At 43.0% G+C, this 20,744-nt stretch overlaps 2 protein-coding genes and 1 long non-coding RNA gene across 4 annotated transcripts in view; 1 reads left to right on the top strand and 2 right to left on the bottom strand.

Annotated features, from left to right (window-relative positions):
• Window positions 1-17,888, bottom strand: part of LOC110488474 (beta-1,4-galactosyltransferase 3) — a 26,876-nt gene extending 8,988 nt beyond the window's left edge. Inside the window, exons 1-2 of the mRNA XM_021560697.3 lie at window positions 17,546-17,888; window positions 562-1,834 (exon numbers count right to left, since the gene is read on the bottom strand). Of these exons, the coding sequence (XP_021416372.3) occupies window positions 562-850 (289 nt within the window). The 5' untranslated portion in view covers window positions 851-1,834; window positions 17,546-17,888. The remainder of the gene's footprint in view (window positions 1-561; window positions 1,835-17,545) is intronic.
• On the top strand, window positions 1,641-19,303 carry LOC118939540 (uncharacterized). Of its 2 annotated transcripts, XR_005036529.2 has the most exons (3): window positions 1,641-1,853; window positions 18,600-18,855; window positions 18,980-19,303. It is a non-coding gene; the product is annotated as an uncharacterized LOC118939540 (long non-coding RNA). The 2 variants fall into 2 exon arrangements; XR_005036528.2 differs by lacking the exon at window positions 1,641-1,853 and having other exon boundaries at window positions 17,883-18,855.
• Window positions 19,296-20,744, bottom strand: part of LOC110488465 (26S proteasome regulatory subunit 6B) — a 13,587-nt gene continuing 12,138 nt past the window's right edge. The window contains exons 8-10 of the mRNA XM_021560689.3: window positions 20,450-20,618; window positions 19,975-20,030; window positions 19,296-19,762 (exon numbers count right to left, since the gene is read on the bottom strand). Coding sequence (XP_021416364.2) covers window positions 19,649-19,762; window positions 19,975-20,030; window positions 20,450-20,618 — 339 coding nt within the window. The 3' untranslated portion in view covers window positions 19,296-19,648. The remainder of the gene's footprint in view (window positions 19,763-19,974; window positions 20,031-20,449; window positions 20,619-20,744) is intronic.

Genomic DNA, 20,744 nt, shown 5'->3' with positions numbered 1-20,744 from the left:
GTAAACTGACCATTTGAACACAAGTATATTCAGTCCCTCTAGTGGAAGCGTACAACAAACTCTCCTGTTGGGTCAGCCGCCACCAAGTCTCAGCTCAGTTTGATTGATCTCAAAGTCAAATCACATCCTTCCTTCTCTTATCCGGGGCCATCATTGAACATTGATCCAAACCTGGCTGTATAGGTGAAGCCAAGGTTCCACCATATCATGTCTACTCAAAATTCTGGTAACTATCCCAGAAATCCTAATTGAAGGCCTCCCGGAATCACAACAGAATAAGCAGGAAATACAGAATTCTCCAACCAGGATTTGGCAAGCCCGCTACCCATCCAACCTGGTCAGATCAGTAGCTAACTAGCAAGGACAGTGGCATGTGTGGAATTATTTGGAAATTCCGGCGTACATTATAAAAAATTAAAAAAAACATTCCCTTTTCAGTTTCATTCTGAAGAGGGAATGAAGTAAGAGATACAGGGGGAGGGCTGGATAACTGAAGACAGTGGCTGGTGAACTCAGAAATAAGATGGGGCTGCCAGTTCTAGGACTTGTGTGTGAACTCACCTATCAGGGGAGACGTCTTGGGGCAGTAGGGCATTTCCTCGCCCCGGCCGTGGTGGGCCTTGGCCAGGAGGGACAAGTTGGCGTAGACATCACCGCCCGTGTGATTGCTTGCGTGGAGAGAGCCGGCACCGAACGTCCCCGTCGCAGTGGTCTCCAGCTTGCGGAAAATCCTGATGAAGTATGACACTCGCTTGTGGTAGCCCTCACGGGACAGCAGCGCCATGACAACCAGCTGGACACCCAGAAACATGAACAGGTAGCGCCATTTTGACTGTAGCCACGTCGCCATGTCACCGGCTGTGTCACAACAAAGGACCCTTGGGAGAGCGGTTTGGTGATATGTTTGGCTTCGTTAGTCTTGGCAACCTACACTAGTTTTTTACTGTAAACAAGTGTGCACTGTCGGTACTGTGCAACTGTATGACATGACAAGTGCAACAGGCAATGGGTATGGAGGTATATGAATGAAAAGTGCAAAATCCTTGAAATGTTTCTTATAGATATTATTTTCAGATATTGGAGTGTAATATGAAGTTAGATCAAGTTTATTTGTAAAAGCACAGTGAGAAACCAAGAAAGGCACTTTGGTTTAGCTGATCACTGGAGAAGCAAAAAAAGGAGGCAAAAAAATATCCGGAATAAAAATGTTTTTATTTCAACCTCTTGTCCCACCACAAGTTGAGATGTGTCAATCTCCAAAGTCTGCTGGTGGCCCTCTGGTTCATTGATGGTGTGTGGTGGCTATGCCAGCCCAACATCATGCTATTAGAATTCCATCAGTGTCCCAACCACCACCACAGCTCGTTTGTTTCCAGTAAAACGGCTGACTGGGTGCTGTTGTGCTGCCTTGTGTTCTCTAGCCGCTACTCTCAAGGGGGCCCTCTAAACAAAAGCCACCAACAACAAAGGGAGGATAGAGGCCTATACAGCTACCTATCTTTTACAGAGGATTATGGTTTCGTTTGGCTTGACAAGGCTGGCTGCCTAGAGCGGTAGGAAGAGGGAGTGGACCAAAACCAGTATAGTGGGAGGAGTGGTCAGGGGCTGGCTGGGTCTGTGTATGTGTATGTGTATATATTATATGTCCGAGTGTTAAGGGAAGGGTGTGGGGACGGGGCAGACAGAGAGCAAAGAGAGAAAGGGGGAGGTCCGATGGCAACTGCAGCTATTGTCCCATTCTGACTGACACACTGGGCTGAAAGGCACTTCCAAGGGGAAGGGGTCCACTGGGCCTGACAGACAGGGGCTCGGACCAAATCACGAGAATGGTGCTCTGAAAGACAATGAGAGAGGTAGGTGGTTAAGAAGTTGTTACGATTTAAATCCTATAAACAATCCATTCTTGCTGCTAGCATCTTTCCCAACTAAACTAACTGTTTACCACAAATGATGCACAGCCGGAACAAAACAGTTTGTTTGTTTTCAGCTAAACAGAGCAAGGAGGATTCAGGCATAACAGGGGCTCCAATATGGACGCCTTCGTCGACAGACCACTGAAAGCAACCGAGGAGCGGAAAGAAACAAGCTCATAGAAACTGAAGGGAATCAAGTTCAAAAGCAGTGGTCGTTCTAGCGCTAGGTACTACTACTACGACTACCTCCTCAGACAGACCATAGAACGCTCGTGGGTCGTTAAACGGTCCTGCTACTTGTGCTCACGTAATCCTCCGTCCTTGCGATGGCCGTTGGAGAATACCCGACACGTCGGCACTCATGGATCAATTAGTGCTCATTAAAGACGCCAGCCTCAGACTAACTCTAATCCTAATCCCACATGGAGAGCCCGGGGATTGGCAGAATGGTAGAGAGATACAGAAAACAGGATGAGAGTCAACGGACAAGAGTGTGTGTGTGTGTATATAATAATAATGATATATGTAGCAGGGTTTCTGATAGCTGGCTTTTGGCCGTAATAAAAAATAATAATAAATTGAAACACTGATAAATGAAATTACTGAATTGCCCCCCCCCAAAAAAAAATAACTATCTTTAGCCTATTCATTGATGGTAAAACATTTGACCAGTCATGTTTATTGGTCTATGGGTTAACCTTCATAATTCGTAGAATTAAATTGTATCATACGCACAAATAATACAGATACAGCCTTTTAGTGGAAAATCTGTTACGTAGCACTTTTAAGCCCAATCATTGCACAAAATGTCTTAATGCAACCTGTTAAATAGTTTTTGGCAACAATTAAAAATATATATTTTATACACACACAGTCAAAAGTTGTTTTTATGTACATTGTAGAATAATAGTGAAGACATCAAAACTATGAACACATATAGAAGAATCATGTAGTAACCAACAACAAAAAAAGTGTTAAACGAATCTAAATCTATTTTATATTTGAGATTCTTCAAAGTAGCCACCTTTTGCCTTGGTAACAGCTTTGCACACTCTTGGCATTCTCTCAACCAGCTTCACAACATTCTTCAAGGAGTTCCCACATATGCTGAGCACTTTTTGGCTGCTTTTCCTTCACTCTGCAGTCCGACTCAATCCCAAACCATCTCAATTTGGTTTAGGTAGGGAAATTGTGAATGCCAGGTCATCTGATGAAGCACTCCATCACTCTCCTTGATAAAATAGCCCTTGCAGCCTGGGAGGCGTGTTTTGTGTCATGTGTCATTGTCCTGTTGAAAAACAAACGATAGCTCAAACCAGATGGGATGGCATATCACTGCAGAATACTGTGGTAGCCATGCTGGTTAAATGTGCCTTGAATTCTAAATAAATCAGACTGTCACCAGCAAAGCACCACCACACCTCCACCTCCATGCTTCACGGTGGAAACCACACATGCAGAGATCATCCGTTCACCCCCACCACGTCTCACAAAGACATGGCGGTTGAAACCTCCAGTGTCAGTAAGTACAGTACCAGACACGGCAGTTGGAAACAAAAATCTCAAATTTGGACTCATCAGACCAAAAGGACAGATTTCCACCGGTCTAATGTCCATTGATCATGTGTCTTGGCCCAAGCAAGTCTCTTTCTTATTGGTATCCTTTAGTAATGGTCTCTTAGCTGCAATTCAACCATGAAGGCCTGTTTCAAGCAGTCTCTGAACAGTTGATGTTGAGGTGTGTGTTACTTGAACTCTGAAGCATTTATTAGGGCTGCAATTTCTGAGGCTGGTAAATCTAATGAACTTATCCTCTGCAGCAGAGGTAACTCTTGGTCTTCCATTCCTGTGGCGGTCCTCGTGAGAGCCAGTTTCATCATAGCGCTTGGTTTTTGCGACTGCACTTCTTGAAGTTCTTGAAATTGTCCGTATCGACTGATCTTCATGTCTTAAAGTAACGATGGACTGTCATTTCTCTTTGCTTTTATGAGCTGTTGCCATGATATGAACTTGGTCTTTTACCAAATAGGGCCATCTTCTGTATACACCCCCAAACCTTGGTCACAACAACTGATTGGCTCAAATGCATTAAGGAAATAAGGAAATTAAGGAAATAAATTCCACCCTGTTAACTGAAATGCATTGCACCTCATCAAGCTGGTTGAGAGAATGCCCAGAGTGTATAAAGTTGTCAAGGCACCGGGTGGCTATTTGAAGAACATCAAATATATGTATATATTTTTTGGTTACTACATGATTCCATATGTGCCATTTCATAGTTGATGTCTTCACTATTATTCACTACTGTTAATATACACTATTAGAAAATAGTAAAAATAAAATACAAAAACTCTTGAATGAGTGGGTGTTCTAAAACATTTGACCGGGAGTGGGTGGGGGGGGGGCGTACGTATATGCACTTTTAAAAAAAAAAGATCAACTGGTAATTGAAGCTCGCTTCCCATTCAAATGCATAGGCAACGGAAGGCAGGCTTCATCAGCGCATCACACACCACTTTGCAATGAGCTGGAGGAAGTATGTATTTTGAAAATTTATGAGAATGTATGCATTCGGAAAGTTCAGACCCCTCGACTTTTTCCAAATTCTATTACAGCATTATAAAAAATTGAAATTTTTCCCCCCTAATTTCACACACAATACCCCATAAATGACAGTGAAAACAGGATTTTAAAAATGTTTGCAAAATATATAATAACTTATTTACATCAGTATTCAGACCCTTTACTTTGAGACTCGAAATTGAGCTCAGGTGCATCCTGTTTCCATTGTTTCCACCTGTGGTAAATTCAATTGATTGGACATGATTTGGAAAGGCACACATTTATATAAGGTCTCAGTTGTCAGTGCAAAACCTAAGCCATGAGGTCGAAGGATTTGTCCATCCACAGGTCAAAAAAATTCTGCAGCATTGAAGGTCCCCAAGAACACTGTGGCCTCCATCATTCTTAAATGGAAGAAGTTTGGAATCACCAAAAAACACTTCCTAGAAATGGCCGCCCGAACAAACCGAGCAATCAGGGGAGAAGGGCCATGGTCAGGTAGGTGGCCAAGAACCCAATGGTCTGACAGAGCTCCTCTGAAGAACTCCACCAATCAGGCCTTTATGGTAGAGTGGCCAGACAGAAGCCACGAAGCAGTGAAAAAGGGCAAATGACAGCCCGCTTGGAGTTTGCCAAAAGGCATCTAAAAGACTTGCAGACCATGATAAGCAAGATTCTCTGGTCTGATGAAACCAAGATTAAACTCTTTGGGCTGAAAGCCAAGCTTCACATCTGGAGGAAACCTGGCACCATCCCTACGGTGAAGCATGGTGGTGGCAGCATCATGCTGTGGGGATGTTTTTCAGCAGCAGGGACTGGGAGACTAGTCAGCGTTGAGGGACAGATGAACAGAGCAAAGTACAGAGCGATCCTTGATGAAAGAGTGGGGGAAGGTTCACCTTCCAACAGGACAACGACCCTAAGCACACAGCCAAGACAACGCAGGAGTGGCTTCGGGACAAGTCTCTGAATGTCCAGCCAGAGCCCGGACTTGAATGTTGTTTTTGCTTTGTCATTATGGGGTATTGTGTGTAGATTGGGGGGGGAAACAATAAAAATTAAAAATGAATAAGGCTGTAATATCATAAAATGTGTAAAAGTGTAAAGGGGTCTGAATCCTTTCCGAATGCACCGTAATTGCTTAAATCCTGAACATTTTACTACATATGAGGCATGTTTTAGCTTGCTTTAAAGTAGCCTAGACAAAATCTGACCATATCCGTGGAGGAAATTATTTTATACATTGAAATTAGTAGCCTATTTCTCTCATGTGCTATTGGTCATCAACCATGTTTCATTGTCTGGTAGCCAAATGCACAATCGCACGTTGTCTTCACTAATAATGTTAAAGGGGGGGAAAAAATAGGTTTATCAAATTTTTATAAAACTAAACGTTCTCATCCGTTGCATCAGATTCATTACTTTTTAACATTGTTCTATGTAGCCTAGGATTTAGGATCCATCACCCCACAACTGTCCCAGAGTCTGTTTGGGCTATTTCTTTCGACAAGCTGACCAATGAAATAGGTCAACTTTTGTACTATGGTGGATGGTAGATTGAGCCTATATCAAAAGGCAGCACATCCATAAGTCTAGGGGAAGCTAAGCTTTCCTTAAATAAATACATTTAATTGCCAAAATTATGTAGCCTTATTACCATACTCCTCTCCAGAAATAAAATAATTCAAAATAGGCTACTAAAGTATGATTTGGCCACAGAGGATCATTAGCTGAACCGAGCCTTAAAAAACAATTTGTTGGTCGTTTTAAAATCGCATTGCCTACAGTCGGAAGGAGGGCCAGCCCGCCCAATTTTGTCAGTGCGTGCTGCAAATACCAAATAGATAATTTCAGATCAAATGTTTCATCATATGCGACAAATACAGCAGGTGTAGGACTTCATCTTGAAATTATTACTCACGTGACCTTTAACCAACAATGCAGAGTTTCAAAAAAGTATGAAAAATGATTGTTGAGTTGCGACAGTCAGTGAAAGGTAGGAGCCCAGCCAGGGATATCACAATATTTCAAAATTGAGGGAAAATAGTGTGGAAAGCAAATGGCCTAATGCTGTAAAGACAATGAAAAGACTAAGCTGTTTTTTAGTTGAGCGAACAACAATAGACCCATAGCCTAATCTTATTGGTACCAGCAGAGAGCATCAGCCATATCCCTGGTGAGTGTGCACCGTGAATATTCACTCTCATTGTTGGGTCACTGCCACTTAAGTTTTTGGTAAATCTTCCAGTTTAGATGGATGTCATATTTATACACTGCTCAAAAAAATAAAGGGAACACTAAAATAACACATTCTAGATCTGAATGAATATTCTTATTAAATACTTTTTTCTTTACATAGTTGAATGTGCTGACAACAAAATCACACAAAAATTATCAATGGAAATCAAATGTATCAACCCATGGAGGTCTGGATTTGGAGTCACACTCAAAATTAAAAAGTGGAAAACCACACTACAGGCTGATCCAACTTTGATGTAATGTCCTTAAAACAAGTCAAAATGAGGCTCAGTAGTGTGTGTGGCCTCCACGTGCCTGTATGACCTCCCTACAACGCCTGTGCATGCTCCTGATGAGGTGGCGGATGGTCTCCTGAGGGATCCCCTCCCAGACCTGGACTAAAGCATTCGCCAACTCCTGGACAGTCTGTGGTGCGAGGAGCGAGACATGATGTCCCAGATGTGCTCAATTGGATTCAGGTCTGGGGAACGGGCGGGCCAGTCCATAGCATCAATGCCTTCCTCTTGCAGGAACTGCTGACACACTCCAGCCACATGAGGTCTAGCATTGTCTTGCATTAGGAGGAACCCAGGGCCAATCGCACCAGCATATGGTCTCACAAGGGGTCTGAGGATCTCATCTCGGTACCTAATGGCAGTCAGGCTACCTCTGGCGAGCACATGGAGGGCTGTGCGGCCCCCCCAAAGAAATGCCACCCCACACCATGACTGACCCACCGCCAAACCGGTCATGCTGGAGGATGTTGCAGGCAGCAGAACGTTCTCCACGGCGTCTCCAGACTCTGTCACGTCCGTCACATGTGCTCAGTGTGAACCTGCTTTCATCTGTGAAGAGCACAGGGCGCCTGTGGCAAATTTGCCAATCTTGGTGTTCTCTGGCAAATGCCAAACGTCCTGCACGGTGTTGGGCTGTAAGCACAACCCCACCCTGTGGATGTCGGGCACTCATACCACCCTCATGGAGTCTGTTTCTGACCGTTTGAGCAGACATGCACATTTGTGGCCTGCTGGAGGTCATTTTGCAGGGCTCTGGCAGTGCTCCTCCTTGCACAAAGGCGGAGGTAGCGGTCCTGCTGCTGGGTTGTTGCCCTCCTACGGCCTCCTCCACGTCTCCTGATGTACTGGCCTGTCTCCTGGTAGCGCCTCCAAGCTCTGGACACTACGCTGACAGACACAGCAAACCTTCTTGCCACAGCTCGCATTGATGTGCCATCCTGGATGAGCTGCACTACCTGAGCCACTTGTGTGTGTTGTAGACTCCGTCTCATGCTACCACTAGAGTGAAAGCACCGCCAGCATTCAAAAGTGACCAAAACATCAGCCAGGAAGCATAGGAACTGAGAAGTGGTCTGTGGTCCCCACCTGCAGAACCACTCCCTTATTGAGGGTGTCTTGCTAATTGCCTATAATTTCCACCTGTTGTCTATTCCATTTGCACAACAGCATGTGAAATTTATTGTCAGTGTTTCTTCCTAAGTGGACAGTTTGATTTCACAGAAGTGTGATTGACTTGGAGTTATATTGTGTTGTTTAAGTGTTCCCTTTATTTTTTGAGCAGTATATATATATATATATATAACATTTTAAAAATTCCCCAGGACCCTGTCTTTCAAATAATTCGTAAAAATCCAAATAACTTCACTGATCTTCATTGTAAAAGGGTTTAAACGCTGTTTCCCATGCGTGTTCAGTGAACCATAAACAATTGATGAACATGCACCTGTGGAACGGTCATTAAGACAAGACCAGCTTTCAGAGGGTGGGCAAATAAGGTCACAATTATTAAAAACTTAGGACTTCCTAAACTTCCTACTGACTCTGAAAAACACCAAAAGAAAGATGCCCAGGGTCCCTGCTCATCCGCATGAACATGCCTTAGGCATGCTGCAAGGAGGCATGAGAACTGCAGATGTGGCCAGGGCAATAAATTGCCATGTCCGTACTGTGAGACGCCTAAGACAGAGCTACAGGGAGACTGGACGGACAGCTAATCATCCTCGAATTGGCAGACCACGTGTAACACCTGCACAGGATCGGTACAGCATCATCAGACTGAGCTTGTTGTCATTGCAGGCAATCTCAACGCTGTTCGTTACAGGGAAGACATCCGCCTCCCTCATGTGGTACCCTTCCTTGCAGGCTCATCCTGACATGACATGACAATGCCATCAGCCATACTGCTCGTTCTGTGCGTGCTTTCCTGTAAGACAGGAATGTCAGTGTTCTGCCATGGCCAGCGGAGAGCCCGGATCTCAATCCCATTGAGCACATCTGGGACCTGTTGGATCGGAGGGTGAGGGCTAGGTGCCTTGGTGGAAGAGTGGGGTAACATGTCACAGCAAGAACCGGCAAATCTGGTGCAGTCCATGAGGAGGAGATGCACTGCAGTACTTAATGCAGCTGGTGGCCACACCAGATACTGACTGTTACTTTTGATTTTGACCCCCCCCCCTTCCCCTTTGTTCAGGGACACATTATTCAATTTCTATTAGTCACATGTCTGTGGAACTTGTTCAGTTTGTCTCTCAGTTGTTGAATCTTATGTTCATACAAATATTTACACGTTAAGTTTGCTGAAAATAAAACGCAGTTGACAGTGAGATTACTTTTCTTTTGCTGTGATATATATATATATATTTCTGCTAATGTCTCCAGTCATATCAAGTGCATGAAATAGGTTTCCCATGCAAAGAAAAAAAAAAAAAATGATTCGATATAGCTAAGGCCTCTACACCATACGCGCTCAGCCACACATTGAGCAGTCAGTTATATTATTAGCCTAAATGACTATCCAGTCACATTACGAATAGTAGGCTCTCTTACATAAGTCTGCAAATGCGATGACGCATGGAATGCTTTATTATAATGTTACATTTTGATGGTGAAAATGTGCTTCTCCAAACTTGAAACTCATGCTCTGTGTATGCATACGCCAGTGATTTTTGTTCGTTTCTCATCTTATTGGCTGAGGAAAAGTAAATGTGGACAGTTATTCTAACATCTTCAAATTGCACAGTAAGGACACACGTCCTTGCATCCTCAATTAATATTCCCTGTTAAGATTATTATTAATATTACCATATTCTAAATATGATTGTCATTCTGAGCACCGTGGGTGGTCGCCCTAATCAGGTTAATGCATATGGGTTTGGTACATTTCTCAAATTTCTGGTAAATTAACGTGCTGCTGGTCAAAATGTCCGGCGCCACATTTTCATAACGGAAACCCTGATATGGGAGTGTGTGTGATCTGCAACTGTGAGCACATCAGTTTCAACAGCTCGCCCCCTTACCCCGCCTTTTCAGCTTCAATACTCCTTAATCCACAGTCAAGTCACCTCATACTCAGAGGAAACAAGTTTATTAAACACAGAGAGAAATGGAAAGACAAGAGAGTGCGAGCACAAAAGGAGTCTGCGAAATGAGGAGATTCTGGACAGGAAGAAGAGAGCTAGAAAGGGGGAGTGAGGAGAGGAAGAAGAGTTATTGTTTTTGCAACTAGAAATATGAGCAGATGGAAGGTTGAACTTCTCAGGTCAGTCCTCTCAAATAAGTGGCCAGCAGCATCATATAGACAGCAACCATATAGGTGTAGTGGCTATATCCTTAGAACAAACATGACTTTACTATGGTTTAAATGCATACTATACCACCGTATGTCCAATGTCTACTGCAGTTTCACAGGTGTTTACATGAATAAAATCAGCTGATCAACAGGGTCTGTATAGTATCATTCCAGCCAGGTTAAGGCTCTCTCGGGCTGTACCGACTTGAAATGGGATGTAGGGTTGCTGCCTGGGATATAGTGTAGAAGAACAACTTGGCAGATGGCACCTCTTGACAAAGCCAGGGCCTTGCCTTCTTAGCATGCATATAAAAAGAGCCAGTGACTTGATTTAGATGCCCCTGTTCCTTAGGCTATGTGATGTTATGTGAGGGAATCTGAGAATGACAAGAGGAGAGGGAGAGAGGAAGCAGAGAGCAGGCCCATGGCAAGTGGCTAGTTTCGTTTTTTCCCCTTGTCTCACCAGAGTTCAATCCAGGCTACATTCCCTCTCGAGTCTCGACATTTGATAGTCAAAGAGGTAGAACTGGCATGACAAGCTCATGCAGGCCCGAGTCAGCCAAAACAAACATCTTCCCTCCGGTGTGCTTTCACCTCCTCACATCGCCCCTCTTCAGTCTGTGCAGCACACGTTTTAGGCTGAGTGATGGCAGCTATGAAAGATTACAGGTCAGATATGGGACAATCCTTTTCTGCCTGGCGCCATAAATTTTACATGTATACTGTATGTACACATGCATACTCGCACACACTGGAATGGATGCGAGAATAGTAGTCAGCGAGGGGGCCGAGGGAAGAGAGAGAAATGGGGAGGTGGGAAAGGGGGGCAAAGGGAGAGCGAAAAGTATGCAAAATGTATATAGAAATCTGTCAGTGTGGCTGGTTATTCAGGATCCCACGCATGCGTGGCCCATAGCCAGGCAGCCAGCCGGTCCGGCACAGGGGACCCACTGAGAGACAGGCAGTCCCGGGGAGGGGAGCAGTCAGCCAGCTCAACAGACTGCTGGGAAATATAGGACGACGCGCCACCCCCCTCCAGCAAAAAACAAAGACAAGGCAGAGCATTAGGAGAGGAGAAGAGAGTGGAGGAAAGTGGAAATATGTAGCCAAGTACTTGAAAACATCTGGTGTGCATCTGTCCCAAAGGAGAGCTGCAGAGCAGCAGCGGGGGTGTAAGAGTGGGAGGAAGAGGTCGGGTAGAAACAGTTGATAGGCCTTGCGTTAGAGTCTGCCGCCTGTGAATCAAAGCCTTAACCCGCCGGAGCAGAGCGGGATGCCAGACACAAAGAGAAGGGTGAGGAGAGATGCCATTTTCGGCTGATTAGGGGAATGCGTACTATAGCCATCCATCTATCGATACATTCATACATCAGCTGTGCAAGATTGTGCTCTCCAGCTTTAACCTTGTGTTCTCTGTAGTCTGCAAATCTGCTCCAATATAGCTTTGGAACTTGGGCAGAAAAGGCCATCAAATCCTTGCACTCTATTCAGAACCATTCAGTTCTACACACTGAAGATAGGCTCCACTGAGAGTCATGTAGACTTCTGCAACGTTTCACCTCAGATTGTCAAAAGAACCTTACCAACATATCACCTGCCGCCAGCGTTCCATTACCAAGCAAACTGCCACAAATACTATACCTGTCAAGCCTGTCTGATGAAGTTACTGGTCTGAACAAAGCTAACAGAAAACATGTGAGGGGAAAGAGTAGACGAAACAGCTCTCCCCGTCGGCTCACTACCACTCTCAGGTGTAAGGTGACGACACAACAAGCTATCCGGATTCAATTACTAAACTGATCAACTGAAATCCTTGAGGATGGTTCTTGACTCCTGAGGATGTGATATGACCATTGTGATATAGGCTAGCCTAGGACATGAGAAAACTTAGGCTCCTTCCCAGAGTCTGTGGTATCAACACAAGAAGAGGCTTGAGCCAGACGAGCTTAGTTTGCACTGCCCTTAGCATCAATATGCACCAGAAAATGTGCTCTGTGACAACAGCATTATCTTTACTTGACTGCCAAGACGAGGGAAAACTGTTTATACTTGGATAACCACTTCATTTATAAAGGCCAAGCCTACATTCTAAAAAAATTGAAATCCAAAGTTACAGTAGCTAGCTCTTCCAACTAAACAGGTCCAGGCAATTAAAACATTAGCATACACAGTGTGAAAAAGTGTCAGCATATTAATGAGGGCTAGCGCCCTTGTCATAGCAACCCACGGCAACACACTGGCCATTCATTGTCAGTGCAGCTGGTACATGTCTCTTTAGCTGCTCCCTCAGGTCTGAGTCCACTGGGACAGGCTCACTGCTGAAGAGAAGAAGAAAATCTCTATAGCTTCTTCTGGTTCTCCTTCACTGTCTGCTGCTGCTTGGGTAGTTACTAGTTTCCATAGTGCAGAGTTAATTTGTGGCTCGAGCACACCACACACCTCTGGGACAGCCCTCATTGCAACCGTGATGACAAGCTGCACGGCTCAGTAGCTAAGCAATGACAACCATAGGGACCAACCAGAAAAAACTGAGGATAACCACGTAAACATATAACAAAAACAGCACTAAGAGTCACACAGACACATGAACGGCGAATGTGTTGCCTTTCCACCGCTACTATCATTCCAGAGTTCTGGGCAGAAAACAAATAGATGGCAGCCTGGGACAGATTCAACATCATTGTTAGATTGTGTTGGGGCAAAATGTAACATCTTGCCCTGGTTGGACAGAAAGGGAACAGGGTCAGCAATGGATCCAACAAATAGGAAGGCTAACACTAATGAAACAGCCACAAGTATCAACAGGAACTGACATAACAGGTTGCCTTATCACCTGGGGCAAGTGAACTGAGTAGTCGTGCAAGTTGAACCTGCTCTGTGGTTGTTCTGTTGGGAAGGTGGTTTTCAGTATAAACTGTCACACAACATAAAACTGTGTGGTTCTTTCATTATGTTCAAACGAAAGGTTGCAAGTTCAAATCCCCGAGCTGACAAGGTACAAATCTGTCATTCTGCCCCTGAACAGGCAGTTAACCCACTGTTCCTAGGCCATCATTGAAAATAAGAATTTGTTCTTAACTGACTTGCCTAGTTAAATAAAGGTAAAATAAAATAAATACTGGATGCAGAGACATAAAAATGGTCTCCATGAGTTCATCTGACTCTGGGGAAGTAGATGAAGGGCTTTGTTGCGAAAATACTGAAGGGTCGCTTTAAAACAAAAGTGTCCTATACCTGTTGAAATTAATTTAATGATCACACTGGTTGGCTGCTTGTGTAAACAATGTTTGTATGTTGTTAAAATCCTGTTTTTGCATGTTTAGCATCAAACTGTAGGCATCAAAGCCCAAATGGGTGAAGCATGTCATTGCAGTCTCATCCACAAACAGAGAGACACCTCCAAGTATCACATTGCATGCATGTCTGTACAGAACAGAGCTCAGTACGTTTTTTATGTTCTGGAACATTAAATTGATCATAAACGGTGCTGTACTGAACAACCAGTTGAAAAACAGGGAGGGGTTGGGTTGTGGGTTCAGGAACGCTGTCAGCATGGCCACTGCCCTTTAAATACATAACTTATTGCTTCAAGTCACACCCTCCAAAACAGGAGCAAACGTACCTCAATGTCTGTTCAAGAACGTTTTGGGGAAACGTGTCGTTCACGTACAAACAGTTATGCGACGTAGCAAACGTTCAAGCGAACTGAACGCACCAGAACAGGATTTCAAAAACTCGGCCTTGGGGTCCCTCATAGGTGCACGTTTTGAGTTTTGCCCTAGCACTACACAGCTGATTCAAATAATCAATGAGTGATGCATTGGTTATTTGAAATCAGCTGTGTAGTGCTAGGGAAGGACCAAGTTTGGAAACCCTGTGACAGAAAATAGGATCTAGCTGTTCAGCAGACGTCTGCGTTGGTAAGGTCAGGCTCTTATCCCATAAACACCGTGGTCTAATGTTAGAGCCAGAATCCACTCAGTCAACCTGCCAGCTCTTGTGATGAGGTCTTTGTGGCCATTTTTCCTCACTCTGGTAACTATTTAAAAACAGAGAGGAGAGTAGGGAGGAAGGTTTGCCCAGCTCAAATGATGCTGCCCAAAGCAAACGGATTACAGAACAGGTGTACACCTTCAACAGATGGCGAACGGCCATGGCTGGGCAAATATAGAACGCAAAAAGACTTGATTACACAAACCACTGTTGTTTAAGTTACATTCACTCCCTCCTAATCCTGTTTGCAGAGGGGCTGCTAGATGGATCTAACTGTACACAGGACACTCCTAAACCTTGAGTATACAAGTCTTCCATCATAGCTGGTTGATTTTATAAATACGGGCACTTTTGGATGTTAAATGTTTTTTAAATGAAACCAACTGCTTTTTATCTCTGAATATTTTCTTCACTGTCTGGAAACAAGATCTAGTAGTGGCTGAGACCATACAATTTAAAATATTTTTTTTTTTTTTATTGGTTTCCACAAATACCCGAGGGTTAATGTCATTACTAGCACATCAAAAAATGTGCTATTTTAGTTAAAGAAAATTACAGAAATTGTGCCTAAGGGTTTATATAACATTTCAAAATAAAATGAGTTTTTCACCATTTAGAAGTTGATTACATGTATTTATTTATCATTGTCATGTCTAAATGTCCATATAGGCCTTGATGATACTCAGAAAGATGCATTTACCACATTAAAATCGTAATATTTTACATTATTTTATGAATTATCTTAATAAGCATATAAGGTTCACATTTGGCAAAAGTAATCTATATCAATTCTAATTAATACATCTTTGCCTCATATGTACTGTAACAGTAATGACACTGGTGGAAGTGCCATTTCATGAAAAATACCATTAAACATTTTAAATGTCACAGTTGTACATGTTTAATTTTGTTGAAGATATAGAACAGACCATTCGTTCCGATTCATCCCAAAAGGTGTTTGATGGGGGTTGAGGTCAGGGCTCTGAAGGCCAGTCAAGTTCTTCCACACCAATCTCGACAAACCCTTTCTATATGGACCTCACTTTGTGCACGGGGGTATTGTCATGCTGAAACAGGAAAGGGCCTTCTCCAAACTGTTGCCACAATGTTGGAAGCACAAAATTGTCTAGAATGTCATTGTATGCTGGAGCGTTAAGATTTCCCTTCACTGGAACTAAGGGGTCTAGCCCGATCCATGAAAAACAGCCCATTATTCCTCCTCCACCAAACTTTGAAGCTGGCACTATGCATGGGGCAGGTATCGTTTCAAGCATCCGCCAGATTCGTCTGTCGGAATGCCAGAAGGTGAAGCATGATTCATCACTCCAGAGAACGTGTTCCCACTGCTCCAGTGTCCAATGGCGGCGAGCTTTACACCACTCCAGCCAGCGCTTGGCATTGTGCATGGTGATCTTATCATTGTGCGGGGCTGCTCTGCCACGGAAACCCATTTCATCAAGCTCCCGACAAACAGTTATTGTGCTGACATTGCTTCCAGAGGCAGTATGGAACCCAGTAATGAGTGTTACAACCGAGGACAGACAATTTTTACAAGCTTCGGCAATCAGCGGTCCCATTCTGTGAAATTGTGTGACCTACCACTTTGCGGTTGAGCCGTTGTTGCTCCTTGATCTTTCCACTTCACAATAACAGCACTTACAGTTGACCGGTGCTGCTATAGCTGGGCATAAATATGATGAACTGAACTGTTGGAAATGGTTGCATCCTTTGACTGTGCCACATTGAAAGTTGTTGAGCTCTTCAGTAAGGGCCATTCTACTGTCAATGTTTGTCCATGGAGATTGCATAGCTGTGTGCTCAATTTTATACACCGTTCAGCAACAGGTGTGGCTGACATAGCAGAATCCACTTTTTTAAGGGATGTCCACATACTTGTGTATATATAGTGTATGTCCTTGTCCTCTCCTTGGTTGATTTAGGGGACATCTCATGGAATAAATAGTCAGTCAGTAATAACCATATTAAGTCACATAAATAGACATCAAAATCCCTCAATCATCCTAACACAATACAAAATATAAATGGTCTAATTTAGCAAACGTGTCCAATTTCAACTTAAATTATGATCATATGTCTTTTCAGGTCTTAAGGTTAGTAAAAATGTATGAACTAATACCTTGTCATTACCACCACATTCTTTCCTGAACATCACAGTTCATTATGTGGTGGTAATGACATTTTTTACATAAATAGCAGGGATTCTAGCATGCTAACTCCAGTTGAATAGCTAGCATACAATGTATCCTAAATACATAAAATACAAAGGACTACATCATTTGCTTAAATTATAGACTACTTGGTAATGACATTCAATAAAAATATATTCTCAAGTCATATTTACCTCTATTTTTCTATCATTTCCCGGCATCAAAATGTGAATTTCCCTCCATGTGCTCCGCTTGTAACTATTCATATAACGTTACATAGTGACCAAGCACGCACACACACACTTTTGAAAAAACGTTAATATAATTTGCTTGTCGCGGTGGTAATGACAAAAATACTTTAAAAAAATGTTTACACAAAATATTCTTCTAAGAGGTAGCAAATGGTTTATGCACATATGTATATAGTTTTCAGTTGACTTAAAATCCAGACATGTTTTAGTCTTAACTTAAAGTGTGTTTAATAAAATAAAACATTCTTTAAAATCTGACCATGACGGATTTAGCAAATACGTTATTGTAAATAAGAACTTGTTCTTAAATGACTTGCCTGGTTAAATAAATAAAATCACCCAGCTATTCCCTTGGAATAAGAATTCCTTGCTTGGTCACGGACATGAACAGATGCAACAATAGCATGTAGCCTACAGACAGAGACACACACACACTATGGTGTCCAGTAAACTAATCCGTTTTTACATTATTAGACCATTCAAGTCTTACTTTAGATTTTGTACGAGTCATGATGATGTAACCAAAGACTCCACCATCTCTGGTGTAGCTAACTTACCTGGGCTCGAGCCTTGCCTAAACAACTATTGTTAAAGCGGCCACAAATACTTAACATTTTAGATAGACAACGTTAGCTACGCACCAACTAGCAACTGTGACGGAGAAACAAGCTGTAAAATACGGCAAACTAACGCTAACTCCATTTCATTCTACTTTGCTAGCTTGCTAACGACTAGCTAACTTATTTCATACACTGGTATGATTTGTTAACGTAACGTTAGCTGGCTATCTAGTTAGCATTATTAGCTAGATACACATAAACTGTGGCCAGCTTACCAACTAAATGCAGGAAATTGTGTTTACCAATCCAATCCTGTTGTTCGGGGATAGCGCAATGGTTCCTTTACTAATTTATTCCAGGCAACGGCATTGTTAAACATCACTTTCACAATTCGAGTTGGACCAGGGTTGCGTTTCGAAGTTGAAATGCAGCTTCTTCAGCCACACTTCACATGTAGAATTAGTACAGGAAGTGATGTACACAGATGCTTGCAGTAATGAATAGTATGGTCGGCAGAGACTTTATGAGTTAGTTTAGCGCACGTCCACCCTCTTCGTGCTGTATGCATGTCCTGAATTTCAGCACAACTTGCTAGTTTGGTTTCACAAGAATGAATGCACCGGCAATACAATTGAATGGGGTGACGTTGAGTACAGTGACATAACCATCCTTTTGTGTTATGGCTTACTGAACATAGAACGAGGAAAACACGATATGCTTGACTCGATGAGACATGGCAAAGATAAATTACAGAAATTGTGTTATACAAATTGTTTATTTAGACCTACTACTGTATCTTTCGTACACGTTCTGAGTTGTGCTTTTATGTAATAATTGTACTTGTATCGATTTTTTACCAAATGGTACACCCAAGCTGGGAGACAAAGTATTCTATTGTAATAGATGTGTTCTAGATTCTAGAATGGTGCATCACTCATCTCTGTTGACAATCAAGTGTAAACAAATTGCAGTCAAAGCCAAAGTACTGACCTTTTGCCATATTTCAACACAAAACATCGTATTTAAAGGGTAAGGAATTATTTTTTTCCACGGTACTTCAGTATTCAAAGTTATGGGACTGGGTAGTTGTTAAATGTAGGTTAAGTTACTGGTCCACTGGCAGCAGTTAAACAAAGGCAATGAAGCGGTTACCAAGATGAATTGCTTTTTCATGATCAATAACATATCTAAAACTAAATATATTTCTGACAAATAACTAACTACATGCCACTAAGGTGATGGATTGATCCTCAAACTGTATGTTTATGGAAAAATAAATAGTTATGGCCATTAGTGATCACAGACTAATTTTGATTTGGTTGTCCAAAGCTTTCTTCAGAATGTCCAAGCTTCCACCTCACCCTCCTCCATTCCATCCCTGGAAGCCCCAGTCCACCTTGGATGCTGTAGTATCAGCAATGTGGCGCAGTCTCTGCCCTGGTCAAAGGATGCTACCAAACCATGATCTGGGACCAATCTTCACCAAGCTGTCACAGGACCTGGAGTCTGCAACCATGCCCCTCTACACCAACTACTTTGACCCAGTCACTGACCACCTGCCCAACAGTTTCACATTGGGACACAAGTGGGTACTATTCCATTTGATATACTTTTACTATCTAAACCAAAATCGTACCATTGATAGTAAATGTCTATCTCCAGAGAGCTTGACTGACTAACAGAAAGCCTTTCTCCCCTTGTGGTGTAAGGCTGAACTTCAACCTGAGGCTGAACTGCTTTGACTCATGGGCAGACCCAGAGAGAGAGAGGGAAAGAGGGAGGGAGAGAAGCCACCATGTCCCCTCTTACGGAGGACCCCGCATCAGTGGTGCCTGCCTGTCTAGACTGACTAGGAACGGAACGCCAAGCGAGAGTAGAGGATCTATGACCAACAGTCAGTTTATCTATCAAATGTATGGCTACCACTGCAGGTGACCCTGGGCATGTTAGAATGTGTGTCTTGTCACATCATTAGACTTTAAACCAATATATTTCTGTCCGTGTGAAAAATAAAGAGACTATGCATACTTTAATTACATTTTTATGGAAAACTTATTTTTAGAGTACTGTTTTATCAGTTAGTACATTACAGGTACAAACTCTATGCCATTATACTAGCTACAGTCAAGTAAAACATACTTAAGAACCTGCAGAGCACATAAAAAGACCCTCCATTCACTATGTGTGTGTTCAAGTTTGGAATCACAGCCCCTGAGTTGTCAATGGCCCTTTAGTAAATTAAGCAAAATTCAGTCCAAGGTCAATGTTAGAGTCTGTGAAACCACAAACGGACAAGGTAGTACAAACACACACAACTCACAAAATGTGTGTCTAAATGCCTTTTTTTTTTAATGGAGAAGTGGGGGTGGGGTTACTTTCTACTTGTAGAACTCATGCTCCTGCTCATCCTTCTTGATAACAGTCTTGTAGGCCTTCTCAAAGTCCTTGGCCAGGACGATGTACCTATTTTCACGGACAGCCAGCATGCCAGCCTGAGTGAGAGGAATGAAAGAATTATAAGCACATTTATCAGAGCGTTTCCACTTCTCACACCGACAACAGGTGATGTAACAGAGGATATTTAGTTATCTTTGGAACAAGAGTTAGTGAACGCAATAACTCGCTACTCTTTGACATTGAGTCTTTTGGAGTAGGTTGACCCCCCATGGAAGAATTCCTCCCAACAGTACGGGGTCCCACTCACCTCCTGGCAGATAGAGTTGATGTCTGCTCCGGAGATCTTGTCTGGTCTGGCCACATCTACACACTGGTTAAGGACAACCGCATATACAAACTCATACGACACTGAACAATGTAGTGTTCTTTGGGTTACTTAGCAACCAAGGGACGTTATGGGAAAGTGCATTAGACTATACAAAGAAGGCATTCAGGTAGAGTACTAAAAGTCATGGTTCATATGACCTTTAATTGAGAATATTGTTCCAGATCAGAGCTGTATTCAAGGAGGTAAATATTTAATGAAAACTTAAAGCACACAATGAACCGGACACAGAAAAGGATTTGTGCTCCTGTGCCTTGATCTGAGAAGGAAACTATTGCATGATGCCGCTAGGTTTTTCTTGACACATTGATAGAAAGTTAATACAATACACACCTGCACCCATTAACACACACACACGTCATGAGAGACTGTTGTAGGTAGGGCATAATAAGGATACAGTCCTCCAGGTCCACCTCCTCAGAGAGGTTCATCTTGCTGGTGATGGTGGAGAAGACCAGGCGTTTCTGCCGGCGGTCAGGTAGGGGAAACTCAATCTTTCTGTCCAGACGGCCCGGGCGCAGGAGGGCGGGGTCCAGGGTGTCTGCCCTGTTAGTGGCCATGATCACCTGACAAGAGATCAAACAGGTGGATCAGACAGAGGCAGGAAGTCATGATAAAGGCTTAACCAGAGGCTTTAAGACCCATAGTAGTACATCACTCACTGTATAGGTTTAGCTTAAGTGTGACTACAT

This window comes from Oncorhynchus mykiss, chromosome 2 (assembly GCF_057628025.1).
Source record: "Oncorhynchus mykiss isolate SJ-2025 chromosome 2, ASM5762802v1, whole genome shotgun sequence".
Taxonomy (NCBI): Eukaryota; Metazoa; Chordata; class Actinopteri; order Salmoniformes; family Salmonidae; genus Oncorhynchus; species Oncorhynchus mykiss.
Note: the sequence above shows the minus strand (reverse complement) of the source record. Positions and strands in the feature narration are given on the sequence as shown.